Source organism: Amphiprion ocellaris, chromosome 7, assembly GCF_022539595.1.
Source record: "Amphiprion ocellaris isolate individual 3 ecotype Okinawa chromosome 7, ASM2253959v1, whole genome shotgun sequence".
Classification (NCBI taxonomy): Eukaryota; Metazoa; Chordata; class Actinopteri; family Pomacentridae; genus Amphiprion; species Amphiprion ocellaris.
Window position 1 is genome coordinate 6,679,340 of NC_072772.1, and position 12,850 is coordinate 6,692,189.

Consider the following 12,850-nt stretch of genomic DNA (forward strand, 5'->3'; position numbering starts at 1 on the left):
TCTGTCAGACTGTTTGTTGAAAGTGACCACTAAAAAAAAAAAAATACAACCTCCTCCGGTCAGTATCCATTGCATTTATGCTAAGCAGGTTAGCAAGCATTATGTCAGTCTGTTATGTACTATGTATGTAATGTATTAATTACTGTGTCGTAGCATTGCAATATATTTCTACCATTTTCATGGACTTAAAAAGGACAGACAGCACACAGCAATATAAACAGTAACATAATCAATATGATGATTATGCTCCATTCTTCTTGAATTGCCAGCACAAATTATGATGTATATTTATCAATTATTTTTGCTTATTTTGTAACAAAACAAAATCAAATGGGAATTCATGCAGCTGTTAAGCCTTTTGGTCAATTTTTCAATTTTAATTTTAATAAATCAAGTATGATGACTAGTTGTCAGTTTGCTGCTTGGCTAATGCGCAGGTTAAGTGCTGCAGAGTCTTGTAGACACTGAGTTTCTGTTGTTTAACCTAAAATAGGGTTGATCTGCTGCTTAATTTCCTCATTTTCTGTTAAAGATACTTTTGCTTCCACATTGAAAGCAACCGTCCTGTTTGATTTCACTTTGCACTTTTTCAAAATCGCTTTTATCACTTCTGTCTCACGCAATGCTCACAGTAGCTCTGAGGAGGCATTTGATTTGACTGGAACAGGAAAGTTCGTCAATTTATAATGTGTTGCAATATTTTGTACGGGAGGGTTAGGGTTAGTTACTTTATAGACTTCACTGTGCATAGGCACACACAAGAATGCACGATGAAGAGTTTAACAGAATGAAATAACCATTACTACAAAGATGGATTTTATCAGTGTACGAAAAGGGGCTGGAGCACGCTGTTTAATTCATGACCTTTTTACCATCCTAGAGTTGAGAAACATGTTTCATCTGCATTTTGCTGGAAGATGTGCAGAGAACCATCTTTCTAATACCTTTTAGCAGCAGCTGTCTTTATGCAATAGGTTTGTCTGTTGCTTATTTTTGAGTTCTTTTCTGTCCATCCCATTTGTCTGCGATTACTGCGGCTTTTTGGGGTTTGGCTGTCATATACTTCTTTTAAAACACTACAAATCTCACAGCTGATTGCAGATGTTTTTCACACATCAATTGAGTACTCTGAAGCACAGTTTCTGTAGCAGGTTTGGTGTCTCACACCCTCGCTTTTTTGCCCAAAAATTTCACACACTCAATTTTACTGGTACAAAAACCAACATGCCAGCATCATTCTCCTCTACCCAGGAGATAAGTTTTCTTAGGACATTTTTTTTAAATTTTAAACCTGCCTTCATTTTTGTAATCGCATTGTTGTAAACAAGAGAATCAAGACCTTGAAATGGTTAGTTGTGATTCAGATCTGGTTGCCTGGGGCAACTATGGAAATTTCACAGTCAAACCCTGCAGTGGTATGTTTGTGTGTTTTCACCAACCTCTACCAGAGGCCTGGCAGCCTCAGGATTCTGTGCAGCAGGGTATTCTGGGTTTTCTGTTGAGGAATGGTACCTATAATTTAAGAAAAATTAGTATGGCTTTGTGTATTTATAATAGTGGTGAAAGCCATACTATGTTTGATATCCTTGAGATTCCAACAGCAGAAAGCCCTATCATTTCAAGTACTTCAATTTGTATGCAAAAAAAAAAAAATTGTGACATTCTGCAGCATTCTGTTGTATGTTTCCCTCATTTTGGCTAAACATGCCTACCCGTTTGAGGCTTTCATACCCCTTTCAGTATCACTTCTGTTGTTTTTAGTCAAGCTATTCACTTTATTCAATCTATTTTCTATTGTGTTTAAATTTTTGCTGCTCCTTCAACACCTAATATGCTACCGTTCATGTCTTTCCATTCCCTATTTTCTCTCACTTGTGTCTTTTATGATCTTTTTACATGCTTGCCTTTATCCCTCTCCTCAGTCCTTAAACATATCCCAGGCAGGTTGTTTTAGGCTGGGTGTTTTTTCTTATTTTTTTGTTCTGTAGACTGGTGCTGGTTCTATCCCATTATTATTTAGGATGCAGATGCTGCATTGTACAATTCTAAGCAAAACTCTTTCTCTTTCAGCAGTTATACTAGACACTTGTAAAACACCATGCAGAGATACAGAATTATTTCTGAAAACATGATTCATTAGCTTAGTTTAGCACAGACATTATCGACAGCCTGACGCATCATTCCGCCTTTTAGAACTTGCTTTGCCTGTCATGTTTTCATTTGTTCCTGTATGATCAACCAAGAACAACATCTCAGTTTTGCCATCTCTGAGCTACTGCATTCGCATGTGCCATTTCAGCATGTGTGTTTATATGCTGACTTTTCCATCTCTCCAATTCAGAGGTTTCTTAGGGAGTGGGTTACTTAAAGCTATTTTTTTTCTGCTGGAGGCTCTGGAACTTATTACAGTCTGAGGCAATTTCATAAACGGGCCATTCAGCTGCCTCTGCATGGCTCTGAATGAGACACAGTGTCGCAAGGAGAAAGAGAGTTAATGTGGGCTAGTAAGTCGCGAGACCTCCCCATTATGGAAGACTGGTGTTCTGAAATGTGTAGTCATTTGTAATACTCTTTTGTATTATCATACTGTGTGATTGGATTTTAAACTGGGCCGGTGCAGTTCCACTTACTTGTATCCTGTTGTCTTTAACCATTTGCATTTCTTCAAGCATTGTAAAAAGCATATATCATACACTGAAAGTACAGTGTCAAGCATAGCTTTAAATGAACAGCGTCTCGAGTTGACGCCTCAAATAAAAAGATGTGGGCATTACAATAAAGTTTGAAAATGGATTCACTGCTGTGGGATTATTTCCACACTGATACGTCAACCTGTTCCATGTTTTCCACTTCATCAGAGCAAAAATAATAAAACTGAATCTAAATTTAGGGTTTATGGTAACTATGTAACAATATAACTTTCAACCTGGTGGAAGTGGTTTTTCATACTAAATGAAATAAAACATGGCTCCTTTCGCTTAGAGAAAAATGAGCTGTGCTGACTAAGCGGACCCACCATGGACTGCTGAATAATGTAGATGTGAGGGGCCACCCAGATAATTGGCACAAACTTCATGAGTTTTCAGGAGACTTAACTTTCAATGGAATGTAAATTGCAAATAAAATATCGTTACCCCTTATATTGCTTTGGAATAGATTGTTTTTAGAGCTCCTCAGTCACTTAAAGGGAACTCAGAACACCAATGTGATTTTGCCTATCGTGAACTGTATTTATATCTTATCTTTACTGAACACTAGAGCTAACATTTTCTCTTTGGTAAGAATTGCCAGCTCCAGCTGGGTCACGTTTTGTGAGAAGCTTACTCCCACAGATGCTAATATACACTCTTTTCAGCCCCATTCAGTGTCAGCATGTGGAGGCTGACCTTTAGCTTTAAATCTAGAGTTTATTAGAACTTTTTGTGTATGAAGATTTTTGTTTGTTTTAAGTCCCTAACACTGTATTGTAATGATAAGAATTAACTCCTACTCTGAGATTTAACAGTGCAGTATTTCCTTAAACATTATATCACAAATTTTCCATCATGCTTTGTCTGCTAAGAAGCAAGTCAGATCTCTTAACTTCCTGAAAAACATTGCCTTTTCCAGTATGGGGCTGACAATATTCTTAAATTGTTTCATCACTACATCACTCTGTGGCAGTAATCAGTCTCAGGGCAGGCCGCTTCGAAGGAAACGAGCCATGTATGCGATTAGGATATGATTATTACAGTCAAGTTGTGATGTCTGTGAGGAACTAAACCGTGGCACACGCACACACAGCTGAGATCTGAGAGGCGGAGGACATTTGACCTGGAAAAGGATTTAATCTGCAGCTGAAGAACTCTGATGTTAGATCAGGATTATCATGTTTACCACTATATGGGTCTCAGGAGAAGCTGTCAATGTGGCATCTTGTTTTTCACCCTCCATATAAGCATTAACAGTTCAGCTTCTGTGGACTGTATTACATCAGTAATCTGTCAGGGCATTTCTGTAACCTACTAATAGTCGTTCTTTTCTATCGTGCAGGTTTCCCAAGAAAGCAAACAGGTAAGAATCTTTATTTTATCGAATTTAATTGCAGAGACATGCATGCTCATGGGCTGGTAATCCTGTGGTAACATGAATACACACCACTCGTTTACACACACAGAGCTCCAGATGAGGGAAATGAGGCAGGTTTTACTAGGCCTGGTGTGCTATAACACTGAAGTCTTCAGAGTTTGGACCAAACATACCCCACCAACCCCCACTCATGCACACACACACACACACACACACACACACACACACACACACACACACACACACATACAGTGAGGGACAAAGGGGTCCCTCTTCTAAGGGCGGCCCATCACTGCCTTTCACTGTGAACAGAACAGTGGCCTTTCACAGTTGGGGCCAGTATAGGCAGAGGCAGCCATACATAGCCTCCCGAGGTTCAAGCTGGAGTCTGGCCTTGTGGCATCTCCACTGAGGAGCGTCCTTTCTCTGGCCTTGCTCTCTGGGCACTCAGCAGAGCGGCTCCACATCCTCTCTGCCTGTCACATTATACAGTAGACACACTCAGCATGATTCATACACTAGGAGGTCCTCCTGCCGCATTATCCTCAATGCTGCAATGAACAATGGTTAGTTCTTTCTGTTGCTGCAATTTCTTCTGAATCCACACTTGCCTGAAGCTTGTGCTTATGCAGGGTAGTCGTATGCCAAGATGCTTGCATTACAATGGCTTTCCTTGAAAAAAAAAATGTATTAGAAGCTGCAGTGTTGTATGTGCACACAAATATTGGACAAATGCTGCTTTCACAGATGTTCCTCTTTCTCTAGAACCAGCAGCATTCTCAGTAAAGACCACCCCCCGGACAAGAAACCCAAAAGTGACAAAACCTCACTTCCCTCCAATGAGTTTGACCCTACAGGTAACTTCCCACTTTCATTTTCAGACTTATATTCCCGTTTTTTCCCATTCACCTGTGACACACTGCTTCGTTTCCATCTTCTACTTCTATTTCTGTGTGCATCACTGACTGCCTCATATGTTTCTTTCTGTCTCTCTCACCCATTTCTTTCTCTCTTAACACACACAAACTGTCTCATAAAACAAGTGTGCTGATGATGGTTTGCACAAGGCATGCTGGGATGGTGAACGGTGTTGTGTGTATATTACTCTGTGCTTTATGCTTGATTGATGTACGGTTGTCAAAGATAACCATACATTAATATTTACTTATGTGGCCTCATCTAAGGTTATTGTTTAAGTCTCATCACTAGAACTTGACAACTGATTTTGAACAGTATTTGGAATTGTATTTTATTTTGAGTTAATTCAGCTAATGTACAGTATAATGTGTCTTTATTGGTTACATTTGCATTATGCTGTATAACAGTAACATTTTGGCAGAAGGTTTAAGTTGCATTGAATAATGCTGGTTTTAAGCTGATAAGCACAGAAATGTGCTTTGATTAATGGACTGAAAAATCTGCAGCTGTGTGTATAATGTTCACGTGGTTCTTGTAGTTTTACATAAATCTGTGGGTTTTGTATGCTCAAAGTGGTTGGGTGGTCTCATGCTTGCATGCATACTTGAAGGGCACAAAAAGCCACTAAGGCTGTTATGCAGTGCAGTTTCAAGTTTATTGCAGAATGAGATTGTTAAGTTTCAGAAGCAGACTAGATTGATATGGTGACACTCCCTGTGGTATTTATAAGCAATCAGGGCAGTGTGATTTGAGATATGACTGAAGCTTCTGTATTCATAACAAAACAGAAAATCCTCTGCACCACATGGCCGCTTATCTCTGTGATGATGCAACAAAACAAAGACGAAATGTGTTCTCTCAGTGGTTACACAAGACATGTACTTTACTGCCTGTCTGTGTGTACCACCACACTAAAATCTTTCTGTGTGCATTTCTGTGATGGCCTGGGCTGTTTGGATTGATGCAGTGCTTAAAGTGCACCATACCCACAGAGGAGCAGCTGATTATTTAATTGAAATCTACTTTATGTTCACATTTGATTCTTACGTGTAGACATGATTCACATTTGTGTTTATGTCATGAAGTTTTGCATGTCTGCATGATGCACTTTGCTGCTTGTCCCTTTTTTATCTGCAAGTTGCATGAACTCTTTTAACAATCTTTTCCTAGATTTTCTCCTGATTTCACCTTTTCTCTCATAATTTTAAAGTGGTTTGGGTTCATTAGGGATGGGCAGAAGTAGTCAAACACTCTTGAAATAGGTCTTAAAACTGACTTTTAAGATCCACGTGTTCAAAGGAATGGATTATGTGGAGTGAACTTATCAATTAACTATAAAGGCTTAAAATATACTGGATATTGTGCTATAAAAAATGGGGCTGTGCATTTTTTACTAATTGGACCTGCACCCTGTAAGAAGGGTCAGGCTACATCCACACTAATATATTGTCATTTAAAAATATGTAACTTCTTCTACATTTGATCCTAGTGTCACTCTACACTGGCATTTTAGGAGACCTAAAGCAGAGATTTTTGGACCTTGTAGTTTGAAAACTTTGGGGATGGCATTTTAATCATGGACAGGCAGAGAGTACCACTCCAAGCAGCAGTAAAATTCCATTCACATTCTCATTTGGATTGCTCCCAAACTGTCATTACATTTGTTCACTGACTTCACGTGACAATTTTCCGAAAGATAAATACATAATTCTTAACTGTCAATGGATAATTCAAATTAGGCTACATGTGCTGCTTATCTTGTTGTTAATGCTCGCAGCAGTCGTGCCTTTGACCATTGCTGTTCTTCCTCTGTCATATTTTCTACAACTAAGCCTCCAACCCCCTGCTTCATGTTTGCACAGGCACCCTTATGCCCAGTGTACATGAATAGTCATGTGATATGCGTTTTCAGGTGTGTGGGCATGCACAGGAAGTTTTTTGCCCCTGTCTGGACAGAGATCATTTCCATCTTAAAACACTGTTTTAAAATGAAAAATTATTAGTGTGGATGTAACCTCAGTTTAAGTGTACAGCTATCCCTTTATGGTCATTGCATCATTAACACAATATTTTGATTTGAAAACCCACATATGATTCTGACCATTTGTAGCCATCTTTGTCTTTCGGTGCATGTATATTTTTAATTTAAATTGCACCTTAACCACTTACAGTCACGATTATGATACAGTTTTAAGTTTAGAAGAATGTGGTCCCTGTTATCGGAGTCACAGTGAATTAGCAGTTTTATTTTTAAAAGAAAAAGAAAGAAACAAGATACTTAATTTTTAGTGACTACAATCTTTAGTGCCTATCCAAACCATTGTTTTATTAAACTGCCTATTTGTTCATTTAATTTTTCTTCTCCCATGATTTTTTTCTCCCTCATGATTTTCTCTTTCCTGTTTTGTGTTTCCTTTCCTTGTGTTGGTCGTTGTTTGTGTGTGTGTATGTGTGTGTGTGCTGCTGTGCTGTCTGCGCTGTGTTCTGCCTGGTGGGGGCTGTGAGCAGAAGCTCTGGTGGTGCAGAAGAGTGGCAGCAGCAGTGTGCTAGCAGAAGGGAAGCCTGAGTCCTGTGGTAAGATGCTCCTGCAGGAATGGCCGGTGTGACAGCTGCATCTCTACATGCTTCAGATCCTGGTGTGAAATTGCCACTAGCTGTTTGTTTTAAACGGATAAACAGCGAAAGCGTTTTATTTTTAAATATTATAATGCATGGTCAGAGGTCTGAGTTGTGCACAGAATCAGCACCAACTGGGAAACATCAATATGTGATATACCTGTTTTATAAACAGTTGAATTAATACAGAAGAAAAATTAATACACAATTTTTTGATAGACATGTCTTGAAGAGCATTTTTATTATTGATAAGTCTGATGAGTATTTGATGTCTAAAATGGCAGAAAATAGTTTTTAAATGACCAAAGTCCCAAAATTGCAAAATATTTTGTTCACTGACATGAGACAAAAAAATTCAACAGATCTAGCATCCTACTTTGAATAATGTCAACACCTAATCATTTATCTCCACTATAAATTTTCAAATTGTATTATAGTTCAAGTATTTATATCTTTTCTGCACAACAGCAAAGTTCAAAATCTTAACAGTAGCTGCAGTGCATGCATTAGTCAGTGCATAAGGCTTCAGCAGCTTTGCTCAATACTAGTTAACAGATTGATTATGGATTACCAGGATGCCAATCCACTGTTTACTTTTCTGGGTCGTAATGTTTATGTTGATTTTCAATTAAGTGAGAAAAAGCTCTTATAGGATATACAGTATTTACATGCTTACAAGGACTTACAGAACAATCAGTTTAGTGACTTGTTTTCAGAATCCACATTAGCCGGCATCATTATGGAGCCCTGTGGGGTGAGAGTATCGTTATAACCATGTTACATTATCTTGGGCTCTTTTGTACTTTTTTGCTGTTGTCAGCCGAAGTGAAACGAGTAGATCTTCAAACAAATTGAAATTCTATAATTTTCAACCTAAATGACTTTTAGCGGGTTTCTGATCTCATATGCAGTGAGTCTTCAGGCACCTGTCAGAAATGCAAGTTTGTACTGATAGTGTTAGAGTCTCTGTCTAGGACGGTTTGTCAAGATAATCAATTTCTGTCACATTCAGCAATGCATAGGTGTGTTTTTCTGTTCTCAACTGTGCCTGATGGCAGAAGTGAACAAATTCCCCAATGGACAACCTTTACCACAGAGCAGCATTTAAAGCTCTAAGCACTCAGACATGCAGATTCAAGGAAAGTAGTATGACGTGTGTTATGCTGTATTCTAATGACTTTGGTTGCTTCTTTTTGTCATTGTGGTGCTAAAGGTACAATGTCAGTATTAAAGGTCAGTTTATTCTCTTGAGTACATTTCCTTGTGCTTCAGCAAAGGGTGCTGATTACAGATCAGTTAAACCTCTGAATAATACATTAGCTCAGATGGATTAGCCTGATCTGTGATCATGTCAGCGCCCCCATTACTCATTGTTTATCAACACAAACCGAAGATCTCCAAAATACTGTTTAAGCATAGACCACAGGCGAAAGATCAACATCTAGAGGCAAATTCACACCAGCTCTTTAACCCATATGGCTTCATCTGCTTCTTTGACACCCCTGCCCTCTCCCCTTTTCCCTTCCCCCTGCTCCCTCAGCTCTACCTAACCCTCTCGCTACACCCCTCCCCCCAGCCTGGGGCTTTTGGCTCCCCCAGCCTCTCTCCCTGTATTAGCTGCCATTCCTTCCACTCTCCAACCCCCATCCCACTGACCTTATCGATCGACTCACCTCTCTCGTCGATGCTAGACTGACCAGGAAATCTTGGACGCAACAAGAAAGCAGTTCAAGGGTCACCTCCACCTCCTGGGTCACTTATAATATCTGCTTTATAGAGATGTTTTATGGTAGCTTGCTATTATTAAAAAACCCACTGGCTTCTTGTTTTAATAACATGAGACAACTTATTTTTTTTGAGCATTTTGCATTCTTAACATTGTGTTGTCTTTAGCGTGTGCGGTCCTGTCAGCCTAGTCAGTATGGGCCAGACACATGATAAGCTCTAATCTCTTCTCGCCATGCTAATGAAACACTGCATAAAGAACCGGAAAAGTAACGTTCCTCCTTCTGACCTGTGAGATAACGATCCAAAAGGTGTGAGATGTCAGATCTGTTTCAAATATCACCTCATATAGACGGTCCATCAATAATATTTACATCTTGAATAGGAGTTATTGTTCTGTTTTTTTGTTGGCTCAGTTAACAATGTAGAACTTATTACGTCTGAAAGATATAAGCCATACCTTTGTCTCTTAAAATGTTTTCAGGCCAACAAGCTTTCTTTACTGTACACACTCTTTATCCTGATGGCTGAATCCTAGACTACTGGGGATTGGTTATCTTTATGTGAAAGGACAGGTTCCCACTTTTTTTTTAAGTATGTCTCAAAACAATGTTCATCTGCACTTTGAAAAGATTGTTCCCCTTCTCCATACTAAGTGCAAAGACCACTCTTCTTAGAGCAATTCATTCTTTTAATATACTTCTAGGTAAGAAAAACCAAATGTACCTGAAGTCTTTCCAAAAAATGTGTAAACTTGATGTGCATAGCTTTTATTTTTTTATTTATTTTTTTATTATCCCTTATTAATCCCACTAGGGGAAATTCTGATTTTTGCATATCTCCCCAACTGGGGAAGTCAGAGCGAAGGGTCAGCCACAGTACAGCGCCCCTGGAGCAGGAAGGGTTAAGGGCCTTGCTCAAGGGCCCAACAGTGGCCGCATCGGGGTTTGAACGTCTGACCTTCTGATCAGTAGTCCAGAGACTTAACCGTTGCGCCACCACTGAGCGCAAAGTGTGATTAGTATCTCTCAGTGGAATCAAGTTTCATGCTGGTTAAAGTCATATTTTGGCAATGACTACAGTACAAAGATTAGGCTTAGTTTTATTTTCACAATGTCTGTTGCTGAGTTCACTGCGTTAAGTAAACTTTCTTTAGTGACTTCTTTGTCCTTTTGAAGACATTTTTCTTTTTCTCTGTCCTGTCGGTCTCACTTGCAGGTCTGGTCCAACGATGTGTAATCATCCAGAAAGATGAAAATGGCTTTGGGCTCACTGTCAGCGGTGACAACCCAGTGTTTGTGCAGCTTGTCAAAGAAGGTAAGCTTGAGTCTCACACTTAAAAGCAGGAAGAAAAAGATGTTATTAGAATGACTACTTCTGGTCTGAGCCTTCATAAAAGAGATGTGGGCTCCTTTTTCATACATTGCCATCAAACTGTCATGACAGTTTGCTCGGAGCTCACAGATATGGGTGGTAATTGGGACTCTGCAACCACCACTACTCTGACACGACTAGTGACGCTGTTGACTGTATACTGTATTTCCTCCTCAGTAGTTTCACTGTGGCTGAAGCTTCTGCTTTATCAAGTTGTCTTTTAAAGAGGGGACTTTGACAGGATGCTTCTGTGATCCCCAGTAGTCTCTGACTGTCTGCTGAGGACGATGCAGGACGTTATCAGGTCACAGAAAACACTGCATGGTCTGTACCATTGCAGAGAAAGAGACAGAAGAGGAAGGAACTGATCGAGGAATTTTGTTGCACTGTCATCAATGCTTGGCAGTGTTAACTTTCCCTGTATGGCTTCCCATTTGTGCTTTTGTTACTGACTCAATACAAAGAGCAATCTACTTTGTTTCATCTGAATAATTTATATGACTTTTTTCGTTCTTTTTCACTCCATTGCCAATAGAGAGAACAAAATGTGTCTGTAGCAATCTTGCAGCAGTTTTTGCATTCAGCCTTCTTTGTGTTTAGCTCATTCACATCCAAAAATTGAATCACACATAGATAAATTCTTTAGTTGCAGGTTATGAGTCATACTTGTCACGTTATTATACCAACTGAGCAGACCAAATTATATCCTTACCTCACAGATACTCCTGAAAATTCCCATTCTACAAACTAGTATACCCAAAATGTGTATCTGTTTTTGCTTTACAAAATGCTTGAGCTGTATGCTGCTGACTATAGAGTCAGACGTGGCTCTCATAATAACCTGTCTCATGCCTAAATCCTTTTGTTTGGGGTGGAGCTGTGAAACAGGTCCTTCTTGTAATATAACCACTGTTATGGTCTTTCAAAATAGCACACAAAATAATCACTTTGCCACATCTGGTCTGTCAAGGCTATTTGGTGTATTCATTGTTCAAAAAATATCAACAACTGCACCATGAAGCTTTATGTCTTTTGCATTTTCACTCTTATCCCCCCACCCCCAAACGATTTCATTCTTCTATCTGTTTGATTTGTTTCCCTGCCTTTTCTGTTGCTTTAATGCTCTTTTTCCTGTGTTTCTGCCAGATGGGGCTGCTATGCGGGCAGGTGTTCAGACAGGAGACAGGATCATCAAGGTATTGTGTTCATCAGCCTCCACGTCTTTAAACCGTTTTCTGCTCCAAAGACAATTCAGAGGCTGTAGGCTGCCACCTTCTGGTCAGTCAGCGTTTCCATCTTGTCTGAACTGTCTGGGAATTAAGTATTATGTCATCATGCAAAACTGGACTGAGGATGGAAGGTTTTGGACATCTGTATTTTTCTATTTTTAATTCTCATCACTGCTGTCTTTCAGGTTAACGGGACCCTTGTTACACATTCTAATCACATTGAAGTGGTGAAACTTATCAAATGTGAGTTCCTCTGTCTGGATTTTAGCAAAAAGCACATTTTAAAAATAACTCTTAAAATTGAAAAACCTCTTTTGTTTTTCATTCCAGCGGGCTCCTATGTGGCCCTTACAGTGTTGGGGCGCCCCCCAGGGCTTGCCCAGATCCCTTTGCCTGAAGCAGAGCCTGAAATGTTGGGCGTTAGCATATCCTCTCCAAACTCCCCAGCAGCAGAGCGTCCCTACAGTCCTCAGGACCGCCTCTCCTCTGCACATTCACCATGGGTACTAAAGACTTCTATATACTTCTGTTGCCCTCCTACTATTTCTTGCCTTCACTGTCCACAAACTTGTCTTACTTATTCATCTTCTTTGGTTATCTATTTCTTTCTCTTGCCTCTAAATGTGCTGCCATGTGTGGTGGTGTCTTTATTTATCATCCTTTCTAGCAGTTTTCTCCATGATAAAATACTTGTTGAATGTAACTGGATCATGTATATCTAATATCTGCTTGAATGTTTTTAATTGTTTAAGTCTAAAGCACAGTTGCAAATGTGTTTCAACTTGCCTTTTTATTTTTCCCCACAGGATGAGAACAGTGTCTGCAACCAGAAGGCTGACATCTTGCAGAAGATGCTCTCTAAAGAGCAGCAGGAGCTACAGGTTAGCATAACAATCACTGTCACTTACAGTCTTCTATTG

At 39.5% G+C, this 12,850-nt stretch overlaps 1 protein-coding gene across 2 annotated transcripts in view; it reads left to right on the forward strand.

Moving 5' to 3' along the window:
* The window catches only part of arhgef12a (Rho guanine nucleotide exchange factor (GEF) 12a), a 38,235-nt gene that overhangs the window by 11,277 nt on the left and 14,108 nt on the right, over nt 1-12,850 (forward strand). The window contains exons 2-9 of one of the 2 annotated variants that reach the window (XM_023281814.3): nt 4,033-4,053; nt 4,834-4,925; nt 7,495-7,560; nt 10,546-10,644; nt 11,848-11,897; nt 12,116-12,173; nt 12,261-12,433; nt 12,737-12,811. In XM_023281814.3, the coding sequence (XP_023137582.1) occupies nt 4,033-4,053; nt 4,834-4,925; nt 7,495-7,560; nt 10,546-10,644; nt 11,848-11,897; nt 12,116-12,173; nt 12,261-12,433; nt 12,737-12,811 (634 nt within the window). The remainder of the gene's footprint in view (nt 1-4,032; nt 4,054-4,833; nt 4,926-7,494; nt 7,561-10,545; nt 10,645-11,847; nt 11,898-12,115; nt 12,174-12,260; nt 12,434-12,736; nt 12,812-12,850) is intronic. The other variant, XM_023281815.3, reaches the window with a different exon arrangement.